The sequence below is a fragment of the Eulemur rufifrons genome, chromosome 25, assembly GCF_041146395.1.
Source record: "Eulemur rufifrons isolate Redbay chromosome 25, OSU_ERuf_1, whole genome shotgun sequence".
NCBI lineage: Eukaryota > Metazoa > Chordata > Mammalia > Primates > Lemuridae > Eulemur > Eulemur rufifrons.
The window spans coordinates 10,498,949-10,526,147 of NC_091007.1; the positions used below are offsets into that span (position 1 = coordinate 10,498,949).

Consider the following 27,199-nt stretch of genomic DNA (forward strand, 5'->3'; position numbering starts at 1 on the left):
TCATCAAGCAATACATGACTGTATATGCCCACCAAGTAGATGACCTAGCAAAAATGGATAAATTCCTACAAAAATACAACCTACCACAATTGAATCAGGAAGAAGTAGAAAGTTTGAACAGACCAATACCAAATAAAGAGATTGAAGAAATAATTAAAAACCTTTCAACAAAGAAAAGCCCAAGACCAGATGGCTTCACAGCTAATTCCACCAAACCTTCATAGAATTATTACTTACACTTCTTAAACTCTTTGCAAAAAAAAAAAAAAAAAAAATAGAGCTAGAGGGAATATTTTAAACACACTTTACAAGGTCAGTATCACCTTTACACCTAAGCCAGACAAAGGAACCACACACAAGAAAAGAAAACTACAGGCCAGTATCTCTGATGAATATTGATGCAAAAATTCCTCAATAAGATATAAGCAAACCAAATTCAGTGACACAGCAAAAAGATTATATGTCATAACCAAGTGTGATTTATCCCTGGCATGCAAACCTAGTTTAACATATGCAAATCAATCAATGTGATACATCACATTAACAGAATGAAAGATAAAAACCACATGATCATCTCAATTGATGCAGAAAAAGCATTTGACAAAGTTTAGCATCCTTTCTTGATAAAAACTCTTAACCATTTAGGTCTAGAAAAAAGTTCCTCAACATAATAAAGGCCATTTATGAAAAACCCACAGATAACATCATGATCAATGGAAAACAACTGAGAGCTTTTCTAAGAGTCACTATAAGGCAAGGATGCCCATTCTTGCCACTTCTAGTAAACAGAGTATTGGAAGTACTAGCAAGAACAACTGGACAAGAAAAAGAAATAGAAGGCATCCAAATTGGAAATACCCACATGCAGAACAATGAAATTAGACCCTGTCTTATCCCATATACAAAATTCAACTCAAAATGGAGTAAAGACTTAAATGTAAGATCCCGAATTATAAAACTAATAGGAGAAAACAAAGAAAAAAAGCTGTTTGACTTTGGTCTTGGCAAAAGATTTTTGGATATGACCTCCAGAGTACAGGCAACAAAAGCAAAAATAGACAAATGGTATTACATCAAACTAAAACGCTTCTGTGCAGCAAAGGAAACAATGAACAAAGTAAAGAGACAACTATGGAAGGGGAGAAAATATTTGCAAACCATATATCTGACAACGGGTTAATGTCTGAAATATATAAGGAATTGAAACAACTCAATAACAAGAAAACAAATAATCTGATTAAAAATTGAACAAATGACCTGAATAGATATTTTACAAAAGACATATAAATGGCCAACAGGTATATCTGAAAAAAATGCTCAACATCACTAACCATCAGGGAAATACAAATTAAAACCACTATGAGATACCACGTCACCCCTGTTAGAATGGCTGTTACGAAAAGGACAAAAGATAACAAGTATTGTTGAGGATGTAGAGAAAGGGAATGCTAGTATACTCTTGGTGAGAATGTAACTTAGTATAGCCATTATGGAAAACAGGACAGAGGTTCCTCAAAAAATTAAAAATAGAATCACTATATGATCCAGCATATATCACTTCTGAGTAGATATCCAAAGGAAATGAAATCAGTATGTGGAAGAGATATTTGCACTTCTATGTTCATTGTAGCATTATTTTCAATAGGCAAGGTATGGAACCATCTGAAGTGTCCATCAACAAACAAATGGATATAGAAGAAGATATGGTGTGTACACTTTGGAACAGTAACACTAGCCTTAAAAAAGAAGGAAATCCTGTTGTTTGCAACAACGTGAATGACCTGAGGATATTATTTTAAGTGAAATAAGCCACACACAAAAAGATAAATCCTGCATGATCTCACCTGTATGTGGAATCTAAAATAGTCAAACTCATAGAAGCAGAAAGTAGAATGGTAGTCACAGGGGCAGGTGGGGGGAGGTGTTGCAGAGGAGAGATGTCTGTCAAAGGGTACAAAGTTTCAGTTGGGATTAATAAATTCTGGAGATCTGTTGTATAGCATGGTGACAATAATTAATGATAATGTATCGTATACTTGAAAATTGCCAAGAGAATAGATTTTAAATGTTCTTCACCCACACATGCAAAAAAAGGTAACTATGTTCGATGATAGAGATGTTAATTAGCCTGATTTAATCATTCCACAATGTATGCCTTTATCAAAACATCACATTGTACACCATCAATATATATTAATACAATTTTTATTTGTCTCCCATTTAAGTACTAACCAGACCCAACCCTGCTTAGCTTCCGAGATGAGACGAGATTGAGCACGTCCAGGGTGGTATGGCCGTAGACCAATTTTTATTTGTCATTTTAAAAAAATTCTTGAAAACCAGTATTCACACAAAGGGGGATTTCTCTTTGATTAAGTCTAAGCTAGAAGATGACTTTCATTAGATAAATAGGAAATGAAAATAGGTATATGAACATGACATTTTACAACTTAAGGATTTTCTTAAGTTTTCCATTTCAGAGATAACTGCACTGTAAACTTAATGTAGACCCTGATAATCTTGCATCTACCCTTCAGTTATTGCTTTGTTTCAAATTAAAGAGCAAATACTTATGACTGTTCTAAAAAATTTCAAATCTTTTCCAATAGTGAAACTCATGAGATTCTCCCTGGTCCCAAACACATGAGACTCCCCGTGGTCTGAAACACACAGGCTTCTCGGCGTGCATTAACAAGAATCAGCAAGAAGGACTTCAAGGTCTTGGTTTTTAACTGAGTAACATGTGTCTACACAGCCACAGAAGATAACACCCCAACACAATCTTACATACACTTTGCAGATGTCACTATGAGGGAGACCATCTGGGTAGAACTCCACACAATTATAACACACTTCAGCTCTTAATAAAAAGCAGATATCTTTTTTTTTCACTCTTGATTTCCCGGTAAACTTATTTCACATATGGTTCTAACTGCCCAGTTTTAACTGGAGCTTTATCAGTCATAACTAATGAATTTCTAAAGACATTTGCACTAGGGCATCTTACTTGTATGTGTTTCCTATGATACGAATTTTATTTTTCTTCCTTGAGTCTATAATAAATACATTACAAAATTAACTTTTAACTCCTATTAAGTAAGGCCAAAAGAAACACGTAATTAAATTTTCAATTGAGTTTAGTTACAATTACAGACATTTTAAAGAATAAATTATATATCCTCATTCTTAATGTAAAATTTACCTTTTGATATGTTAGTAAAAAATAATGAATTTCCTTCTTAAAACTCTTATGCTTTTGATATTTCTGGACTTTTTTAAAGAAACAAGCTCTGGAAATTCTCACCTAAAGTGCACACAACTAGCAAAGAATTAGAGCATCTTACAGTTTATAGCCTAAAATGGAAAATATAAACATTACTATTTATGTCTACGCAACTTGAAAGATTATAGAACTCAGAGCTGAAGAATCTTGCCACCACTTGAGTAACCTGGGGCAATTCGTTTAATCTTTTGGAGTTTTAATTTCTTCTAAAATGAAGCTGAGAATACTTCCTTCTTCACAGGTGGTCATAAAGTTGCAAAGGTCACATGAGGTTAACGAACGTGAAAGTTCTTTACAAGTTGGGAAGTCACACACTACAGAAATTTTGTAGCAATACAGCTGAAAGTCCATAACTTTAAAAAAAAAAAAAAAAATCTCTTAATTAGAAACCTGGAAACTTAAGCCCAAGAATTAGAAAGGACCTCACAGACAGAGTCATATAATATGTTATTAGTGATTTGTGGCACTCAGGAATGAAATCAGTGACACCTCACAAGATTGTCAATGTGGCTTTGGTAAGCACAGGGACAAAGTACTACAGCAGTTGTGAAATTTCCAAACTATTAAAAAGCTGTGAAAAGAAGATTGGCACCTCAAAAATTCAAACATCGTTAAATGAGATCTTAAAAGGACTTAAGAAAAGCAGGCTTCTGTGAGGAAGGAAATGAATTATAGAGGAAAATAAAAAAAAGAAAGCAGCTCCATGCTGGGTCTTCCTTTGCTAGATAAAATCATGCATCTCTGCCTGTGTGGTTCCAGAGGCATCTTTTCTGCTATTATAGTAATAGGATGAACTGTGGTTATTTTTTTTTCAGCAACATATCTCTTCTGGACCAAAAGTACAAATGAATGGACTTCATTAATGTCATACCCAGCCAAGGATCCTAATAAAGAAGATGTCCACTGTCCCAGGGCTCTATTTACTAAGATGAGTTTTGATCTTGGTGTGTGATCCTTTCATTGATCTCTGAAGTCAACAAATCACCTTTTTAACATTTTGTTTTATTATTTTTATCAATTCTCTGACTTTAAATCTAACATTGTAATTTCACAAAATTTCAAATACGTAAAGATATATTTGGGTTGCTTGTGAAGATGACCTTTCTAATTTTTCACCTTCCTTTTCTGAACAAGATACTCTCATGCCAAGTAATCCAACAGTGCTTAATACTATGTATGGCATACTGGTGCTCAATGACCCTTCCATGCATGAAGGATGGTTTTGATTTAATTTGATCTGATCTTCACTGAAAACAACCTCTAGGTAATATCTGCTGATGCTCAGAACCACTTCTGCCCTTCTGATCTCTCCTCTGTACGGCAAGGGCTGAAAACCTTCCCCAGACTCTCTTATGAGCAGGATTCTGGATGAATGAGTGGCTCAGGGGAGATCTGGGAAGAGGAAGAGAGAGAGATGCCATCATTTTAGCTGTGGGCAGCACAAGGGCATCGGCAGTGACAGATGAGATGTTCTTCCAGCAGCTCCCAAATAGCCTCCAGGCAATCAGCTCCTTGGTGGTTTGGCAGCTGAGATCAAGTCTTGTCATCCCTGAACTTCCAGATTCCTTGATCCTCAGGCAGCAACCTTCCTGACCTCTACATCCCTTCCTTTCCAATGGCCCTGAAAACCTCTCAGCCTCTGTATCAAACTCCTCCCTACTTGTAATACTCAAAGTGGTTTCTGTTTCCCTAACCAAACCCACTGAATGACATAGGACAAAACATTTGGAGTAGGGCCACATGTCCTCTGGAGCAGAAGGAAGTCATCTGGTTATCCCAAGAGCATTGTCAACCCCACGTAACTCTAGAAAGGACCAGTGGTTCTGGGACATGGTGGAGCTCATTAGTAACCTAAGCAACTCTCTCAGCAGATCACACACTACACAGAAAGCAAAGAAAAAGCCAGGAAAAACTTTTACAGTGACTGCATGCAATTTAAAGTTTTCTAAATGGCAGACTATTATTAACAAAGTTAATCAATGAAAATATAAGTAAAACATTTTTCAAGAAAAGGATCAATATATTTAATATGTAAGAGCCCCCAAATCAATGAGAAAAAGACTAAAATTCAATAGAAAAAAGTTCTAAGGACCTGAAGAGGCATTGCAGTAAAAATAAATCAGATAGCCTGTAAATTCATGGACACGTCCTGAGCCTCAAATTAAAACAGTAATGACTTACAGCTTGTCACCTACCAATCTGGCAATAATAACAATAATATTTACTGTATTTTCAATATAACAACTTGATGCAGAATTTTGGAACAGCCATTTGGCATCATGTATCAAAATTTTAAAAGTATATTTTCTTTTGACTGAGAAATTCTACGTTTAGGATTTTTTTCAGTGGAAATAATAACACAAACACTTGAAGAATCAATATGAAGATATTGCTGTACTATTTGTAATACCAGAAACTGGAAAAACTTCCATGTTCGTAAATAAGGGACTCAGAAATTTTTGTTATCTATAAAATCAACTACTATCCGGCTACTAAAACACATGTAATAGATTTGTATGCATTGATACAGAATAATGTCCACAACATATATTTTTCTTTTTAGCTTTTCTGAGGCTTTTAAAAGTACAGAAAAGTAGAAGGACTTAACATATCAAACACTTGTATTCCCACCAGGCAGAATTGACAATTGGGAAATTTTTTCAGATTCACGGACATTATGGTACCTTTTGACACCCATCTCCTGTCCCATTCCCCTTCCTTCCTGCTCCGTAGGTTGCCACCATCATGAATTCAATGTATTTGCCTCTGGCTATCTAAAAAATAATGTCCATGAATAATATAGAATTGGGGTCTACAAATTTTTTTTTCTATAAAGGACCAGATAATACATGTTTTAGGTTTTGCAATCTCTGTGGTCTTTGTCACGACTACTCGACTCGGCCCTTGTAGCAAAAGCAGCCCATAGACAATATGTAAAAGAATGGGCTTGGCTGTGTTCCAACAGAATTTCATATATGAACACAGAAATTTAAATTTTATATCATTTTCATGTGTTATAAAATATTATTTAAGAAAATGTTTTCCAGCCATTTAAAAATGTAAAAACTACTCTTACCTTGTAGGCTGTACAAAAACAGATGGTGGGCCAGATGTAGTTGTAGTTTGCTAACAATAGAGTATTCTTTTGTGTGTTCTTGTAAACTAAAACAAATGGCACCATATTATCTGTATGCAGCAGTCTGTATGTGTGTTTTATGTTCAGTTTTATGTTTGTGGTCAGTATCCATGTATAGCTAGCTAGGTAGCTAACTAGTTAGAAAAGACATAGATAGATACAAAGACATTAATATATAGAAACAGATGCATGGATGGGGAGATAGGTCGGTGGGTAGATCAATCAGTCAATCAATCTAGCATTCTTTTTAATTCCTGTATAGTATTGTATCCCATTTGATAACTGTCTACATTTTATTTATTCATTCCATTTATATATGCAAATTTAGTTGTGTTTCTTTTCCCCAGTTTTTCCAGCACTACAAACATGAGCTCTGAGCGTCCTCATATTCATGTCCAGCTGCCGATGTACAAGGGTTTCTTCCTGGCTCAGTCCAGAAATGACATAGTCATTTTCTCAGACATGCCAGCTGATATCCAAAGTAGCTACAATTTCCATGCCCACTAGCACTTCATGAACAAGGGATCCTCAGCTCTTGTTATTGTAGGACTTCCAGGTTTTTCCCAGTCTGGATGACTGTGAAATGGTATTTCATTTTGTTTTCATTTGCATTTCCCCAATGTTTAGTAAGCCTGATCATCCTTTCAGGTTTATGGACCATTCTCTTTTTTCTTCCATGCATTGCCAGTTCATATCCTTTGCTCGTTTTCTTGTTCGGTCATTAGTTTTATTGATCAGTAAGAATTCATCCTATATTTTGGGTATTGATTCTCTTTCCCATCTCTACGTTGTAAGCATATTTTCCTAATTTTTTCTACTCTTTTGTTTATGGGGAGTGTTGTCCATCTGGAATTTATTCTTTTATATAAAGTGGCATAGATATCTTATTTAAATATGAAAAGCCAGTTGCCCCAACAGTACTTACTGAGCAATCCATCTCTTTTCTCAGGGGTTTGCAATTCCACCTCTGCAATAATAAATCCTGACTTGGCCTAAGGGGCCAAGGTGAGATATGATCTGGCCCCTGCCAACTTCTCTCATCTCAACCCCTCCCACTTTCCCATGCTCATTAACCTGCAGACACACCAACTCCCTGTGCTTTGAACACACCCAGCTTTTTCAGTCTTGCCATTGCATTTACTCTTCCCACCACCTGGAGGGCTCTTTCCCTGTTGTTCCCCTGGGCTACCTTCTTCGCATTACTCAATATCAAACTCATTGGTCCAATACCATGTCCTCAGACACATTCCCTGCGACCTCAGTTCTGTCTACACATTGTCATTCACTCTCCCATTACTCTTTTAAATTTTCTTCATAGCACTTGCCATTATCTAAGTTGATCTCATTTGTTTGCATGTTTACTGCAATAGAATACAACACTATAAGGAGTTAAAAATCTATATGTATTCATATGGATAGTATCCATCCCCTGAGAATAAACACAGATTCCATGAACAGAGACATTCTCTGCTTCCCCTCTGCACGTCCCACTTCTAGAACAGCGCCTGGCAAGTTCCCATATATTCATTCAGAAGTTTGTTTAGAGTACAAGGTTCAGTATGTTCCCACTTTTATTTAAAACTCAAATGCTCCAGGCTGGAGTGCAGTGGCTAACACCTGTAATCCTAGCACTTTGGGAGGTCGAGGCAGGAGGATCACTTGAGCCCAGGAGTTTGAGGTTGCAGTGAGCTGCAATGATGCAACTGCACTCTAGCCTGAGTGACAGAGCAAGACCCTGTCTCCAAAAAAAAAAAAAAAAAAATCAAATGTTCTCTGTGTGTGTGAGTTGTGTGTGTCTGTGTACAGACACTAATATGTGAATGATGGTTATCTTGAAGGCAGGGAGCATACACGTTTCCATGGCCTTTTTTTTATATTTCCATTTAGTATATTTCTGTATTGTTTGAGTTTTTACTGTGAGCATTATTACGTCTATGACCTGGGGGAAAAACAAAAGGAAAATCTAAAGATAAAATCAGAAGATTTGCAGGCCAGCCTGGGAAATTTAGATGGGTGGTAGCAATACAATTGATTTGGCTCACCCTACATTTCTAGGCTTTCAAGGAATCTCCCTGAAATTGGAGGGTTTGGTCTCTGGTCAGTCTAGGTACAAATCCCAGTGGGTAGCACACCTGCTGGCTTTTGGCTCCTTTATTCATGAGAATACGCATTTCAGAGCAGGAATGAGGCAATGGAGAATATGGTGCACATGTAGGCTACAAGCAGATTTTTCTCATCTTTTAGCTTGGAGACATGGGAGGAATTAGAAGAAGTAAAAGCTAAATCACCACGGGAGAGGGAAGCCGAGAGCTCAAACTGACACAGGTGTGACCAAACATTTTGGCAGATGGGGTAATTTTTGAAAACTATTTTTAAAGCCCTCGACCTCGTACTGGAAAACAGTAGGTTTCCCTATAACCTTTAGTCATCACTTGAAGTCTGTCTCCTTAGGGATTTTCTTAAAGCTGTTATAGGAGCTGCCCAGACATTTTTAATCAGGAAAAGGTGAGAAGCAATCTTTAAACGTTTATCTGTAATCTTTACCATTGTCAAATTTATGCTGTAAAAGTTCTGTTTGAATTGAAATGATGTGTTTGGGAACAGGAAATATTCGTATGTAAAATTCAAAATAAATGGCTGTGGACAGAGAACTCCTTGTCTAAAAGAAACAAATTCAAGAAAAGAACCTGGATTGATTTTTATGTTACAGAGAATTAAACTTCCAAATGCATGATGCCCGATATTCCAGAACCACTACGAAAAAGCATTAGCCTTCACGCTCTTGGTCACCTTTTTGTGAATTTTCGAGTATTTAAGGAAACATTACACTAATTCATTTTTCCTTATGAGATTTAAGAAATGTGGTATTCTGATTAAATGAATATTTTATATAACTGAAGTTTATGATTTATATCATATATGCATACTACATACAAATACGTGCATATACTATAGTTAATTTTCTTGTCTTCACTTAATAGATCAAATCTAAGTAACCTTCCTGCACACCTGAGGATCCTGATCTTGCAGCATACTCTCTAGGAATGGAGCTTCCTTTCCATTCAGGTAACTTTTTTCCTATTCCCTGTTAAGTTTCATTCCAAGGCCTTCTTTAGGACTTTTCTCTTGCAAAATTCCTTTCCTCCTTGTTCAAATCACTTCATTAAAAAACTCTTTTAAAATGTAGGGCTCAAAACTCTTTTCAAATTGAAATTATTTCAGATTGTTGTTTTAAAATTTCTGAGTAAAAGTAACAAAACTTGCATAAAGAATTGCATAAAGCAAGGCCTGGCATGGTGGCTCGCGTCTATAATACCAGCACTTTGGGAGGCCGAGGCAGGGGGGTCACTTGATGCCAGGAGTTTGAAACCAGCCTGGACAATATAGCAAGACCTTGTCTCTACAAAATAAAAAATAAGAAAAATTAGCCAGGCATGGTGGCACACACCTGTAGTCCTAGCACTCCGAAGGCTGAGGCAGGAAGATCACTTGAGCCCATGAGTTTGCAGCTGCAGTGAGCTATGATCATGCCACTGCACTGCAGCCTGGGTGACAGTGTGAGACCTTGTCTCTAAAAAAATTTAAAAAAAAGAATTGTACAGGCCGGGCATGGTGGCTCACGCCTGTAATCCTAGCACTCTGGGAGGCCGAGGCGGGTGGATCGCTCGAGGTCAGGAGTTCGAGACCAGCCTGAGCAAGAGTGAGACCCCGTCTCTACTAAAAATAGAAAGAAATTATATGGACAACTAAAAATATATATATACAAAAAATTAGCCTGGCAGGGTGGCACATGCCTGTAGTCCCAGCTACTCGGGAGGCTGAGGCAGTAGGATTGCTTAAGCCCGGAGTATGAGGTTGCTGTGAGCTAGGCTGACGCCACGGCACTCACTCTAGCCCGGGCAACAGAGTGAGACTCTGTCTCAAAAAAAAAAAAAAAAAAAGAATTGTACAAAGAAGCAGGCGAAAGGCCATTAGAATCCAACTCCCTGGACACAGTCTCTAGTAACTTTGGTAAACTCATCCAGCCAGTCAGAATATAAGAGGCTTCCAGCTCATTTCGCTAGTTTACTGAGAAATAAACTACTGTTTTTCCTGGATATCATGAAATGTTTATTTTAAATTATTTGCTCATATCACTATTTAAATGTTTGGTTTCATACATAACCAAATAGTAATAAAGTTAAGTGCATGCTCTAAGTACATGCTTTTGAAGTTGTAATAATAATGTTCAGAAATATGGGTTTGGAATAGCAATAGTACAGATTGTATTACAATCTTCCTGTTATATAGTTTTCCTGATCTGGATGAGAATACAAATTTTTTGCTGTAATTATTTTCATGTCTAGACTGTCTTCCCTGAGAATAGAGATCATGTTTCCAACTTCCTGTCTTGAATAACCAATAGTGCCTTAGCCAGTATTGTTCAGACATTTGTTTGGTAATAAATATGAATGAGTTTTTATATCATGTAATATCATTTGAAATGTTTTTCACATGTACCTTGACTAATGTCACATGTAAGATTTGTTCAGGAAAACATGGACTTCTGTGGGTACAACATAAGTGATTTGTGGATGGGTGTTATAGAGGGACAAGAAATTAGGAGTTAGGAAATCAAAGGATTATCTTTCAAAGGGAAATGATAAGCCATCTGAGGCAGATTGGATTAAAAACAAAAACAAAACTCCCAAGTATGATGCAACAGCCAGAAAGGCAGAGCTGGGTACAGTTGGTTTGTATGGATCGAGACAACATTGACCTCATCTTCAACAACTCACTTCACTATATCCACACTGGCTGGAACAGTTTCTCTCTCATCTGCCCATGCCAGAGACAGACACATGCACATGTACACATACACATGCACAAACACACACGCACATACACGCATCACTTTTCAGTTCTGACCTTTCGTATTGCTCTCTCTGAAAAGCCTTCCCTGACACGCAAAAAGCACCCCCCTTTTATTCAAGAATAGGAGTTCTTTTGCACACCTAAAGCCTTCTTTACTTTCTGCTGTTATAACATTTAGGCCTGGATTAGAACTGTCTTCCATCAAACTTGAATGCTGCAAGGTCAGAGAGTATGTGTGTCTTGTTCACTATTTTTACCTAATTTAATGGTGGCCCCATTAACCAAGCCAGAATCTTGGAAAGCATCCTTGACAATCACCAATACTGTAATCCCAAATTCCATTCAACTCAATTCTTGTTAATCCTTCCTTCTCAATATCTCAAGTCCTCAAGTCCGTCTACATCTTTCCATTCCTGTTGCCACTTCCCTAGTGGTGACCCCCATTCTCTTTAGTCTCAGTTACTGTGACAGTTTCCTAGCTGGTCTTCCTTCCTCCAGCACTGCCACCTTCAAATCCGTTCTCTATCCTGAAGCCAGAGTTCTTTCTCAAAAGCAAAACCAGTTTTCTAAAACACTTACCTTGCCAATATCAACCTTGTCATTCTCAACCTTAGTGGTTTTCTTTCAGCTCCCTGAATTTTTCATACTTTCTCTCCTTCCCAGATTTGCTCCCACTTGGGATAATTACCTGGGATCACATATCTTGGTCACAGGTACATCTGGGGAAATGAGAACTCTCCATGTGCCTTAGATGTCACCTTCCGATTTTAGGAGTACAGCATGCTTCTGTTTAGTGCCCCATCATTTATGTGCTTCGACAAGTAATGAAAACCTCTCAGCATGGGCATCTCAGGAAGCCAAATAACTGACATAAATTCCTTCAAGATGACCTCAAAGGAGCGCTTTTAAAACAGGATATGGTTGGGTTTCAGGTTGAAGACTGAGTAAACGCGCCTCCCAATAGCACTTGGAAATGTATTTACACTACCTCCTGTTGCGTGGTTGTACATTCCTCGGGATCCTACCCCTGCTGCCAAGCGACGTTGCAGTAAAGGGTCCCAACCACTCAACTAACGAAACAGTTCATATTGTGGTTAAAAAAAAAATCACCCTTCCCAATGTCATACAAAATAGGCACTGCAGAATTCAATCCTGTGTCTGCAATTTATCCTTATGGAATGTTAACACTCAAGACAGAATTTTTCTCTGAAAGAGCTTAAATCCTACACCAAACAAGATAGGACCATGCTATAGGGTGAGCAGAGGCAAAAATGCCTTCATTCAACTGACTGCCTGGTAATCCTATTATTTTACTACTCAAATCATTCTGCCATTCTGTTACTACTATTCAGATTTTCTTCTTCTCCCAACCTTCTCCTTGAATTCCTTTTTCACTCTCAGCTGATGGCTTTGTTTCTTATATCATTGAGAAAATGCAAGCAATAGAAAAAAATCATTTTCTTCCTCCTACCTCCAAGTTAATCATTGTTTCTTTGGAGACTACAATCATGCTATAATATCTTTTTGACAATTATATTTCTCTGGTCCCATTCATAGCAAAACTCTTTGAAAAAAATGGCCAACCACACGTGCTGTGTCCTGTTGGTTGTCTTCCATTCTCTCTTGACACACTTTCCTATAAGTGGATTTTTCAGTCATCAACAACCTTTAGTTGTCAAATTAAATGTTCCAGTTTCAGTCCTCATTTCACTTCACCTCACAAGAATTTCTTCCTTGGCTTTATGACTTTGCTTTTACCTACCTGGCTACTCCTTCTTTGTGTTTTTTACACATTGTCTGAAATCGCCAGTATTTCTGTAGATGTCAGGGTGCTCCAGGACTCAGTCTCAACCTCAGTCTCATCTCGTTTCTGCTCTTGGCTCTTGGCTTCAGTTTCTTTCTCTCCTCTCCTCTTCATTCACGCTCACTCCCTAAGTCACAGCCTTAAGAAATATTGTCTACATACTTAGGGCTTCCAAATTTGAATCTTCAGACCTCTTGCCTGAGCTCTGGGTTTATTTATCCTACTGCCCATTTGACATCCACTTGGAGGTCTAAAGAGCATCTCCTGTTTCACACACCTGGACTGAGCTCTTGGTATTTCCTCGAAGACATGCTCCTTCCCCACTGTTCTCTAAGTCCCATTCCGTCAGTTCTTCAGGTCAAAATATCCTCTTTCTTGTGCATCTTTCATCTGATCCATACTGATCTTCTACTAACTGCACTTCCAAATAAATCCCAAATCCAACCACTCTTCTAATAACAGCCTCCTATCTAGCCTCCTTGCTTCTGTTCTGGCTTTGCCTACAGTCTACTCTTCATATAGAAGCTAAACTGATCCTTTTAAAAATGAAATTCATACTATGTTATTTGCCTACTCAAAATCACCATTGGCTGCCCATTGCTCTTAGAATAAAATCCAACATCCTGGCCCTGGCCACAAAGGCACTATACGATCTTGCCTGTGCTGGGCTCTCTAGCCAGTGGCCTTTCTCCATTTCCCAAGCACACTCTCATTTCCAGAATTCAACACTGACATCCCAAGAACCTAGAACACTTCTTCCCTAGATACTACCTGCTGCTTTCTCTTACTAAAGTTAGGCTCTTACTCAAATATCACCTCCTCAATGAAACTCCTCTCTCTCTTTTTTTTTTTTTTTACTACCTATGATAGGCAAAATAGTAGCCCCCAAGAGGTCTACATCTTAATCCCCCAAACTTGTGAATATACTGAATAACGTGGCAAAGGGGGATTAAGACTGCAGATGGAATTAATGTTTAGCTAATCAGTGGACCTTAAAAGAGGAAGGTTATCCTGGATTATTCTCCAGAGGGGGCCAATGTAATAACAAGGGTACCTCAAAGTGAAAGAAGGAGACAGAAAAGGAGATGCGGAGAGAGGGCAGTTGGAGAAGAATTCAGCCCAACATTGCTGGCTTTGAAAATGTAAAAAGGCCATGACCCCAGGAACGTGGGCAGCCTGTAGATGCTGGAAAAGGCAAGGAAATAGATTCACCCTAGAGCTTCCAGAAGGAAAGCAGCTCTGCCAACACCTTGATGTTAGCCCAGGGAGAACTATTTTAGACTTAGGCTTCCAGAACTGTAAGATAATCAATCTATATTATGTAAAGCCACTATGTCTGCAGTAATTTGTTATGGCAGCAATAGAAAACAAATGCCCTGGCTAATCTAAAAGAAATGCGTACCCCCACACATCCACCACTCTCTGTTCCATTGGCCTTACCTTGCTTTTTCTCCACTTGTCACTGGCTATTCACTGTGAGCTCCACAAGGCCAAGGCCTTGAGCTTTGTTCATGGTCATACTCTAGTGTCTAGAACAGTGTCTGCTTGTGGGATGTTGCTGACACTAGTCATTGCAACTTCATTTTACCATTTGCTGATATCAAGCTTTATTTTCAACTCTGCTTTCCCCCTTAGATAACACTTTTATAAGTAAACAGTGATTTCAGGGAGAAAAGGCATTATGATTTGATCATACGTCACCCAAGGAGTCTGACTGAAAGGATCAAGGTTGCCCAGTCTTCCCAGATAGTCTTTGCAGTAAAGAATGGAGACCAGGGGGGACAGGCTGAGGACTGATTGTTGGTATAAACGTCTCACTCATATCTTCAAATTTGTTGCCAGAAATACCTTCCGTTTCTTGCCATATGTCTGCTCCTGAAGTGTGGGTCTCGGGACTGTAGCCCCAAAGAACTCTGTATGGCATTTGAGTGCCTCAAAAAACATGTCCTACAAAATGTGTTCATTAGAAAAAGATAAACTAGATCTAATCACATTTCCCAAAGACAACGTCTTTTGTTGCATTTCCTTTCTCATGCTCTTTTAAAGATTGCAGAGGCCAGGCGTGGTGGCTCAAATCTGTAATCCTAGCACTCTGGGAGGCCGAGGCGGGAGGATTGCTTGAGCCCAGGAGTTTGAATTTACAGTGAGTTATAATGACTGCATTCTACCTGGGGCAACAGAATGAGACTCTGTCTCAAAAAAAAAAAAAAAAAGCTGTAGATACAATTTTGATGGGTGCAAACAAATAAAATGTTCCATATTTAAATAAATTGACCTGGCCAACCTCCTGGGCAGGGTCTGGCCTATGAAATATGAGAAGTAATGAATGCCAATTCCAGGTGGAAGCTTTAACAGTGTGCAATTTGCCACAGCCCCTTTCTTGTTAGGGTGATCTTGGATGCATGTGTCAGTAAGGAACCTCCATGAACTTGGGTCCCTGGGTGGCTTGAACTAGTCATGCCTCTTTGTCAACTCACACTATACATAGAGTGTGGGCAAGATACAAATTTCAGTTGTGTTTAGCCAGAGATTTGGGGTCATTTGTTTGTACAACCATTCCTGGGCGTGCTTTGGCCTAACAAGAGTGCATGGAGATAATGAATGTCAACAGATGTGTTGTTCTATGAATCCAATGGGCTTCCTTAGTGCATGAATTCTTAGTTCCTTCCCTAAGAGAATATGCATGGGGAGTCTCATAGAAAGGGAGCGAATGCAGCCATTTCCAGACTTATTTGACACGGGACCCTTTTTTTTTTTCATTCTCCCTCAAAAGGCTAGTATAGAAGAGATTTTGAGAAATGCTGTTCCAGCTTTTATTTTGTCACAGTTTCCTTCCTCCCTCTGCCCCAACTTCTCACTCTTCACTGTCAACCAGTATTGTTGACTAGTATGTTGACATGCTCTTAACTTATGTAAACAGGCAAATTTTTACTCTACAGAATATTTGTAAACCTTAGTTGGGACTGAGTAGAACAGGCTACCGCAGAAGAAATGCCCTAAATAGATTTTATAACTCATCGTTGACACAAATACAGTGTTTTAAAGGGGGAAAAAAGACTCATTTATTGTACATAACAGATCAAGAACTAAATACCAATTCATGCTGTGAAATTTAATGCTGCTTCATGAGTTTACGTGGATGTTTTGACTCTATCAAATACCTTCTCTATTCTAAGGGCCATGGGATTATGTAGACTACGGTCACTTAAATTTTTTCTAATGGCCTCCTATAACAAGTTTTGCAAACTGATTGCAGTATAAACAGATTGTCAATTAACTTCTGGCAGGCTCACCTTATCCAGGCATACTTAAAAGCTGTTATACTCACAAACAGCTTCCCTTATTCTAAAAGTCTGCAAAAACTGCCATGTCAGACCCTCAAGTCTCTGTTTCTATTGATTTAGAGACAGTCGGAATGAAAACGGGTGAGACTCACACTGCATCTTCTTATTTTTACACATGTCATTGTTACTGAAAATATCCTTGGTCTTTTAAGCATCTAAATGTAAATGAACACATTTCTAAACCACCCTACCATCAACACCCAAGACAAAAGAAGGAGCAACTAAGATTGTCATCTTCCAATATAGAGCTTTAATTTTGATCTTTTATTTTAATCTTTACAGCACTTCAGTGAACTCAATAATTTCAATTAGAATTTTTGGCATGTTTATTTTTATCATTATTTTTCCTGATCACAAATAAATACCTGTTCATGGTTTTGAAAACAAGAAAAAAATACATTTTAAAAAAAGGAAAAAACTCAGTTTTGCTTACATTTCCCAAAGACAGCCTCTTATTGCATTTCCTGTCTTGTATTCTTCAAAAAGTTGTAGACACAATTTTGAATTTTATACTTTTCACTTAACATTAAAACAGAATTATCTTCCCATATGAGTACTGATTCTTTGTAGACTTTATTTTTTATGGTTCTATAATATTTAATTATGTTATTTATGCCATAATTTAATTGACTATCTATAGGCTATTCAAAAAACATTGCTGTTTTTAGTGTTATGCCCCCTGTTTTCAAAAAAAAAAAAAAAGTATTTGCAGCCACTTTAGAATTAATTTCCAAAACATGTTTCCTACTGGGAATTGTAGGAAGAGAGAAGGCAGAAGTACCAGAAAAGCACTACTGGAAGATAAAGTGTTCTGGGTGGTCAAGAAAGAGGCACCAGAACATAGCACAGGGTGAGTGGGGACACAGGTATGGATTAATAATAGTTGTTCACCATGTCTCGGAGAGAAGCTGACCTGTGCTGTGATACAGAGATAAGTGTGTAAGCAATGTGGCAAGGGAGGGCTGGCTCAGGCTGGAGACATCCGGGGACATCACAGGAGATGACAATTGAGGTAGCTGGAATGGAGCCATCATCTGGCTACAGGGGGTTGGCTTCCCCCACTATAACTGGGGTGAAGTGCCGTGTATAATGTGGGCCTTGAGGGTCCTTGATAAACCTATTCCTGCAGGCACAGTGTGTGCCCTTCTCTCTAGTGTTGGTATGTCTTGGAAATCAAAGCAGATTGACACAGGGCCTTTTGCAGTATCATATTCAAATCCATGTCCATATGTCAAATATCAGAGCTAAAGAATAAAACTTGACCAAATGTTGCTAAGTAAATGACCTGCGGTGCAGTTATACTATTAATAATTTTGATAACTACAACCGTGTGTTTGAAGTGAGCGCCCTTTAGGTTAGTGACTACCAGTGAGGGGGTCCCATGCATGAATTTCATAAGGATATAGGAATTACACAAAAATAACACTTCATTGCATAAATGCATTCTTATTCAGTGTGTTTTCATTTGCAATTCTCTTACCAAACACTTTCTGAACATGCTATCTGTTTAAAGAAAGTTAAAGAAGTTCCTACATGCTGATCTGACTAATGGTTCACCTTGATTTTGAGGCAGTGGCCTGCGCTCCTTAGGGATGATATGTGTCCTCACACTCCCAGGTCTAAGAGCTTATTGTCCACATGCTCACAGCAATGGCCACAAAACCAAATTTAATTATCATATCAAATATGTAACTCCTGCGTATTTGCCATAAAGGTTTTCTCGCTTCATCTTTTTTGTTTTTATTTATATACTAATATATACATTTATTTTATCTATATATTATCACATTAATATATTATATATAATTTATTTTATTTATATATTTATAAAATTTATTCTTGGTGATACACAGCTCTGTGGGTTTTGACAAATACATACCGTCATGTACGCACCACCATAATCAAGATACAGAAAGTTCCACCACCCCCCAAAACTCCTTTGTGTTGCCCCTTTGGAGTCAACCCCCCCCCACTCCCGATGCCTGTTAATTATTTCTATAAAGATGTATTTATTTTTGTAATCTATGCCTTATTTTTGCTAAAATAATTAGAAGGGTACAGGATCACTTTCACCAATGCTTATGGATCTAGAAAAGTTTCTTAATTTGGCAGACTTGGGCCAATACACCAAATATCAGAGACCCAAGTTCTTGCCTTTCTGCAAGGTCAAGGCTGAGCTCTGTTCCTCCCTGACTGTCCAGTGATACTCATCTGACAGCTGCCTGCCTGAATTCCACAGCATCCACAGCTGGTGTATTATTAGGTGTATCAGGTTTTGAGTATAAATCACAGTGAATCACAATTTGCTTGCATGTCTTAAATCTCCTCATAACTTAAAAGTGAAATTATTTTAAGTCTATTTTAGGATTTCACTATGGAGGTATAGCTCACTTTATGCAATTATGTTCTTTGTAAACATGCATTTAATTTTGAAAAGTTAAATATTATTTTTAAAAGCCCTAAACATGCTTGCTGGTTAAAGGATGAATGAGTGCTTTTAATACAACCAATAATTAGTATTTTATCTATTGTTCTCAAAAATCTATGTTCATGTACCTGGATGGTGTCCATCAGGGAACACCTGAGCTGAACATTTTAGTAATGTTGGCAACTTTCTTCATCAACACAATCTACAGATACAGGATTCTTTATACACAGCAGGTCAAGTTTGAATGTGCACATCTCAACCCGTCAGCTCAAGTGTCAAAGTGTATTTTTCTTCTGTTAGAATAATTTCAAGACCCTTTCAAGGTAATTTCAAGACATTTCTCCTAGGATGCTGCAGCTGCCACACGGAATATTCCTGCCAGGAACCTGGAGCCTGTTCCCTTACACAGACTTCCAGCTTCTTGAAAGAATTTTGCAGATTAAGCAACAGGCGCCTAATGCTCATACGGTTCAACTAGCTGTGGAGCAGATCTGTTTCCCATTTCTAGTTGGAGTTTCAAGGACTTCCTTTTTCTAGTTGCTTCCTCGGCTGCTATGCTCTGTAGGGGCCGCTGGCTCCTCCCCTCTCGTATCAAGATATGAACAGAAGCTTTTCAAAAGAGGATAGACTAATGGTCAAAAACGTGAAAAAATGCTCAACATCTCTAATCATCAGGGAAATGTAAATCAAAACCACAATGAGATATCACTTCATTCCAGTGAGAACTGCTTTTATCAAAAAGTCCCAAAACAACAAATTCTGGCATGGATGTAGAGAGATAGGAACACTTACACACTGCTGGTGGAACTGCAAATTAATACAATCTCTATGGAAAGTAGTGTGGAGATACCTCAGAGAACTAAAAGTAGAACTACCATTTGATCCAGCAATCCCACTACTGGGTGTTGACCCAAAGGTAAAAAAGATACTCTATAAAAAAGACACCTGCACTCAAATATTTATAGCAGCACAATTCACAATTGCAAAGATGTGGAAACAACTCAAGTGCCCATCAACTCATGAGTGGATTAATAAAATGTGGTATATGTATACCATGGAGTTCTACTCAGACACACAAAAAAAATGTTGAACTAAATACCTCTTGTATTAAACTGGATGGAGCTGGAGCCCATTCTTCGTAGGGAAGTATCACAAGAATCGAAAAACAAACACCATATGTACTCACTATTAAATTGGAACTAATCTATCAACACCCACGTGCACATAGGAAAATAACATTCATGGGAAATCAGCCAGGTGGGAGGGGGGAGGTGGGGACAGATATATTCACACCTAACGGGTGCAATGCACACTATCTGGGGGATGGGCACACTTACAACTTTGACTCAAACGGTACACAAGCAATCCATGTAACCAAAACATTTGTACCCCCGTAATATTCTGAAATAAAAAATAAAATAAAATAAACAGAAGTTCCCTAAAAAAAAAAAAAAAAAAAAAAAAGACTCAGTTGCATTCTGTCGCACAGAAGTCTGAGCTAACTGAGAAGTTTAGGGCTGAGGGTCGCCCTGTCAGGCTAGCACATCCAGGCATAGTAGCCATCATGAAGTGCTTCTAGAATAGGGAAGACATCCAGCTAAACCTCTCTGGAGGACTCATTTGGATCAGCACTTTGCAGAGGAAGATTTCTGCATATACTGTGTCTGTATATAGCCATATGTATCCTTTTTTTCTGAGTACCAAAGTTTACTCTAAATATGACATTATTAATTCTTAAAAGGAGTAGGTTATCTTGGGCTTCCCTCTGCCCCTTTTTACTTTCCAATTGAACTTATTGGAGCACAGATTTCTGCTGTCCCTGAGTCCTGTCACATTTTTGTTATTTCCTCTGTCATTGACTTGGGTAGCTCTGACCTACATTTTTCTTTGTTCCTGAACAAAAACTGATTTCTTTCTGGGGAGGCTAGACAAGCAAGACTTATGCGACCAATATGTTTCCCAACCCTCACACGAGAAAGAGGGCACACCCCACACTATCAAAAAACAACCTTGTGCCAGTCACAAAACCAGATGCTGTAAGCTGCTTCTTACTGTGGGTGCTCTCGACACAAAATAAAACAGACCCCCCCAAAACACAGGCTTCTGGTCTCCAAGCTAAGATGCAATTCCAGCAAAAATCTTACCATTCTATACCTTTGAAATAGCCTGACCAAAGATACTAAATTGAGGCCAGGCAAATTCTAGTAGTCTTTTTCAGATGACTTCCAAATCTCAGTGGCACCTCCCACTTCTTCCTGCGCACTTTTTTATGTGGCTCCCTAATTGTGAATGGTTCCCAGCTGCATTGCCTGTTACTGTTAGTGTTATGATGACTGCCATCAGTAATTATCACATGCTGTTATCTTTCTTCTCAAAACGTTTCCCTTGAGCATTTAAAACAAATATTTGCGGACTGTGCTTTTGTTAGTATTGTTGCAATTTGTTCTTCCATCATTACAAAAGGTAAGGTGTCTTTCATTGTTTCTTTCATTTCCCCAGGTAGCTGGAAGGGTTATAATCTTACAATCCTTATTTAATCCACACGTTGGTTTGGAAAATGTAGGAAAAAGAAGAAATGAACCATGGGGTAGACTTAGAAGTGAGAAGCCTGAATGTGGCAGATGTGATGTTTTAAGCTGTGTAAGACATGGGACATGGTTTACAGAGTTCCTGAGACAAAAGTGAAAGAAATTAATTTGGTGATGGGAGGAATTTTCTTCTATTGAAGTAAGAGGGAAAGACAGCCGGGAGATGAGAGAAGTGCTTTTTTGGAACCACTTGATTTTGAACAGAGCAGGAAAATTATCTACACTTTGCACCTCCCCCACCACCATATGCTTCCTTAAAGTTTCCTTTTTCTGTACTTGAAAGGCCCACAGAATTTAATAGTATTCATGCATTGGAAGTGCTGGGCTATTCCAAGCTTCCTCTGTTTTTGCATTTATCATGAGAAGTAGTGAAAAAAAAATATCCAAGTTATACGATAAGGTAGAAATAAATAATGATTATTTAATGAAAAGAATTAAACTAAAGGCAGTTTTTTAAAAAGGCAGTTGACCTTACATAAACTGAGATACAGGATCACCACCAGATTCGGGAACTCAGTTATAGGTCAGACTCCCTCAATGTGTGGGCTGAGAGAAGTTAGCAGGTTACCACAGCAGAACAATAAATTGTAGACCCCACAGAGGCCTGAACAAGTTGAAACAACTTTATCAAAAGGTCAAATTTACTTAGGATGCCTTGAATTCAGATGTAACAGTAAAAGTAGATGGGGTGAAAGACCAGGAGATTCACAGATGTCCTTACAGGGGAACACTTGCAATAATTCCCACCTAGACAAAGCCTGCTTCTAAATCTCTGCTTTCTACAACCCTTCTACCAAACCGCTTTTTCTTTTCACCCCTTCTCTGGAGCATTATTTAAATTAGAATTTGTAAAGCCAACAGAGGGAAGGCAAACAGTGCCTTCCAGGGCTCCATGGGACCCAGTCATGATCCTGAACTTGCGCTTCATTAGGACCAATCCTCTCCCCATTTCTGGAAGGAAGGCGGGTGCAAAGGCAGGGTTTGGCGTGGGCGGGCCCCTATTCTAATCCTGTCTTTACTGCTTACCGTTGTACGGTCGTGGCCATACCTTTGATGTCAGTTTCCTCATTCCTAAAATGTATCTTACATATTAGTTGTTTTTTGTTTGTTTGGTTTGCGGATTAGAAATAATGTACACAAAGTGACCAGTACGCGGCAGTGATTAATAACGGGAATGTATCTAGCATCATTGACTGCTAGACCCAGAGTCAGCAATGCCTGTTTCCACCTTTTATCTTTGGTTCCAAGATTCTACTCTGCCCACAAAAGTGATGCTCAGACTGGAAATAACGACACTGGCTTCTGCTGTACCTTCACTTTTGCAGCCTCCAGCCAATGGCAGCCACTGTCAGTTCTGTTGTCTGAGGGCATGTGGATAAAGCAGTAGGTGGAGATGGGGTGTCGAGCATGGGCAACCACCCAGTAGCGAACACCTGAGCTGTGGTCCTGCGGCTCCTTTCCCCACACCCATTTTTAAGCCATTCCCACTAGCAATCAAGGTTTCTGGGCCCACAGTACCCCCTGATGGCTGACATGGGGAACTTACTTTTCCCAACTATTCCTGTCCTCTTCTCTTAGTGGAACTCCCCTGTCTTTTACAGGCCACCGCTTTGTCCATTCCGTCATGGACCATTCATTACTCACAAACTTTGTGTAGCCTTTCCTGCCTCGCGTTTTTTTCCCCCCTTTAATTTCCTGTTCAATTATTTCAAGGGTATCTATTTCCCTCCCTCTTCCTTTCTCTTTTTTGCATTAATGAATCCTCAAATTACTGCAATTATGGTTGATAGGTATAATAGTAGGATGAGTGCATTTGTCTATCTTTCAAGAAAAACCCTGTACATTTAGAAGTAAAATAAGACATAGTGTAGAACCAACAGCATTAATCTTTAAAGTTCTCCTAGACATCCAGATGTCTTCCTAACCTGCACGGAAGAGGCCGTCATCTTTCTCTAAGTAACACTGATCTTTTCTTGACGTTATTTTCCTATTTGTTTAATTGCCAATATTCTACTGGTTTGTCCCTGACTATTTCATTGCAAATATGATTCAACTACAATAAGGGTTAAGTGCATTCCTGTGGGCTATTCTGGAAACCAAAACACAATCTTTCAGCTTTAGTGCTCTATGAGAAAGTGAATTCAAAGCTCCAAACAACTGTTTCAGAATAAACCTTGGAAAATATTACCTACTGTAACTGAATATTGGAAATTTTGGGCTGAGACTGGTAAATTTTTAAAAATTCATATCGATGTCTGAATTCTCTGATTTCTATCTATTGAACCATGACATCTACTGGGATTAGTATTTAGAAAGTTATTCAGATGTAACCGATCTGGGCAGACATTGATTCTTCTGTTATCAAAGAAAAAATATACTAATCAGATCTTGGTTTGATATGTTATCAGAATGTCATAGAAGGTTATTAAATTCATCGCTATGACCATAGATTGCTTCTGTGAAAACACATCAAACATGTCTCAAAATTTAAGTACTCATTTTCCTTAATGTAAATTCAAATAATACTTTCAAATAATTCCTTAATGTAAATTCAAATAATTCTTTGTTTGTCAAGGTCTCAATTTAAAATATTTTTAAAAAATACAAATGATTTGGGCATGAATTAAAATGTCATTAATTTTATGCTTAAATGCTTAATTCTTTTGAATTAGGAAGCTTATTCCTAAACTAGAGGGCAGTAATCAGAAGGGACCCCAAGTCCTGATAAAATAACTAAAAGATTTCTGCCACAAATTAACATCAAAAGGCTTAATTTTTCCACTTGCTAAATACTTACATTTAAAAGTGAAATCTTATAAAAATTGGTATGAAATAACTGAATCATTTAATAAAATGATAAATAAGCTCTTGTGACCATATATAGATAGGCATGAAAAATACAATTTTAAAGTGCTTTTAAAAAATACTTTCCTAATTTGGTCATAATTCAAGGTAATGCTTACATAGGATTTTTTCCCCCTTTGGAATGATTTCCATATTTATAGAATTGAAATTATTTTCTCCTTTAACATAAAAGATACAAAGTAGCTAAAGTAACAGGTAAATATCACCCAGCCAAATTCCATGAAACTGGATATTCTACATAAATTCTGTATGCATACTGATATAACAATAAAAAATCAAGAATGATGTAATAAAATAGTTGTGTAGTGCAAAAGGTATTTTAACTGATCGTTCATCAAAGCCTGTTGTTTGATCTGACATAGCCACATTTTTCTGGAAAGAGATATTTGCTTTCTGATAATATATACCTTTTGAATTCATAAAGTTTTGGTGGTACAAATTAAAACATTCAGTGTTAATGTTTTTGAAAGCATTACGTTTAAATTATTTTCTCAGGACCCAAAGAGAAAACACCAGAGGAAACATAACCAGACTGAATTGTTTAAAATGTATTTTCCCTTTAATTAAATAAGAAACATCTGTCTAGGGATTTTGGAAATGAATGTAATCCATCCACACGCTGCCTGTACTAGTTTGCATCCAATGTCTAATATTTTGAAAGAAAATTTTTTCTTTCTGTAAAGAATTAAATGGCAACATGGAGCGATGTCTGGGTCTACAATAACCAAGACTTGCCTCCGGAGTTTGGGCACTAGAAAAGGATCTCTTTTTCCAGATCTGTCCTTGGGAAACAAATTCTCTTCATCTTCAAGGTTAGGGCGTAGCTTTTGTATTTCTCCAAAGTATCCACCACCCTGAAAATGCTCATCTCAGAACAGGAAGGAAACAGAAGTTGCTAAGGATGCCTCCGAACACTCAAGGTCGAAATAACTGCCCCTGCTCTAGGGTTCACGAAACATCTTCCTCGCCTTTACTAGGGATTGAAAAAGCTGATGTCTCTAGGGACCTGCACGACCCACAACACAGACACATCAGACAGGCGAAATGAGCACCGTACAAAGAAAGTGGGACATAGACTCCAGGGTGGCTCTGGCTCCTTCACACCAGGACAGTTCAGAAGGACAAATATCACTTACTGGTGGTGTCAAATGGTATCTGCTTGCACTGCGCAGACCCCTCCGCGGGCCAAGGACAGTAATAGATGGCTCCCCCTTCCACGATATCGGGCTGGCTGGTGTTGGCTTTGGGCGCCCCCACCAAGACACTCGCTCTGCGAAAGGGTTGGAGAAAGTCACTCCTTGGGAATCAGAAAAGTGCGAGCATGCAGGGCAGCCTCGGAGCACAACGCCCGCGGGGACGGGAGGAGGCGCAGAGGGCAGAAACGTATTTATGATGGGGACCGACTGTCAAACTTGATTTCCTCTTGGAAACCTACGGGCGCCAGAAACCTGGTTTAGAAGAGGGTGCAAAGGGTCCTAATTCCTCTCTAGGTGGAGCTATGTGTATACAGTGAGATGAGAGAGGAGCGGGAGGAAAAAGCCAAGGACAGAGCCCAGCTGCTTGTAGCCGACAGCACTTGCGCCCAGACACAATTGTTAAGGGATATGTATAAACAGACCCTGTTGTGGTCTTTGCTTTAACTGGCTCGAGGCTGCTCGGTCCCGTTCTCTCCTTTGTATGATGTGCAAGTCTTTGTCCCGGGGACTCCCCAGGACTTGCGTGTTCTAGGCAAGTGGCATGTCTCTAGTTGAAAGTTCACAAGGCACTTCTAGCGTGGAAAGGGAGAGAGGAGGCTGGAGGAGCGGGCGGGACCCCCGGCGGGCAGCGGGGCGGGATCCCAGGCTGCGCGGTCCGCCAGGATGCGGGGACCTGCGCGGGGCCCGCGACAGGGCGCCAGGGAGCCGACCCGTGTGCGGGTTCGCCCGCGCGCGCCACCTCCCCGGCGGGGCGACTTACGTGCGGGCGTCGGGAATGTGGAAGTCCACAGCGTAGCCGAAGTAGCTGCCCTCGGGGCCGCTGTACACCGTGAGCTTGTCCACGTCCAAGTTGAACGCCTGCGAGGCGGGGGACCACAGCATCATTCCCAGCGCTGCCGAGACGCACCAGAGGGGCGCGAGCGGCTGTGCCCGGCTGCCCCGGGGACCGCGGCGGGCCCCAGCAGACATCGCCCTGCGCCCGGGCGGCTGCTCCCCGGGGAGCGGGAGCCGATGACCCCGGCGGGGCAAATGGCGGGGGTGGCGCCCGGCGGTCCCCAGATGCCCGCGTCCCGGGTCGGTGCGCGCGGCGCGCCCGCGGTGACAGTCCCCCACGCCTGCTCCCGCCCGCCCGGCCGGTTTGGGGGTTGGCCCAGGCGCGCTCGCCCTACCCGGTGGCGGGCGGGGACCCGTGCGCTCTAGGCGCCTCCTAGAGGCGGGTGCGGGGCTGGCGACTCCCGGGCTGTCCCGGTCCCGCTGGTGGCCGGCGCCACGAGCCTGCTGGGGCCGCCCGGATCTCTACTGCTGTCGGATCTCAAAGAGAATCTAAGTCTCCCCTCTGTCACCTCAAGCCGTTACTCAGAGAAACAATGTCCCACGCGGAGCGAGGGTTTGCTCTAGTTTTCCCAAATGCGCGGCTTAGGTGGAAGAATGTGAAAGCGAACTCCGCCACCAGGCGGGGACAAAGCCGTTATCTGTTCGCGTCCCCTCTGCAGCCTGCCGACCCCTCGGGGTCCATACGTTTGTTCCACTGTGACTGAGAGTCAAAGTTGAAATGCGACAATCCTTTCCGCCCCCGAAGCCACCCCACCTCCCAGCACAGCTGACTAGTAAACAAAGAAAGCCTCCAGATTTTATTTAGGTCTTTCTCAAAGGCACCTTGGGCCTATTAAATGACTTGGTAGTAAACCTTCTGGCCCCTGT

The 27,199-nt window shown here is 39.7% G+C and overlaps 1 protein-coding gene across 2 annotated transcripts in view; it reads right to left on the minus strand.

The window, feature by feature from the left end:
- ITGA8 (integrin subunit alpha 8) overlaps positions 1-26,577 on the minus strand; it is a 149,317-nt gene extending 122,740 nt beyond the window's left edge. For both annotated transcript variants that reach the window (XM_069458896.1, XM_069458895.1), the window contains exons 1-2: positions 26,259-26,577; positions 25,439-25,572 (exon numbers count right to left, since the gene is read on the minus strand). In XM_069458896.1, the coding sequence (XP_069314997.1) occupies positions 25,439-25,572; positions 26,259-26,467 (343 nt within the window). In that variant the 5' untranslated portion in view covers positions 26,468-26,577. The remainder of the gene's footprint in view (positions 1-25,438; positions 25,573-26,258) is intronic.
- Positions 26,578-27,199: the final 622 nt, after the last annotated feature.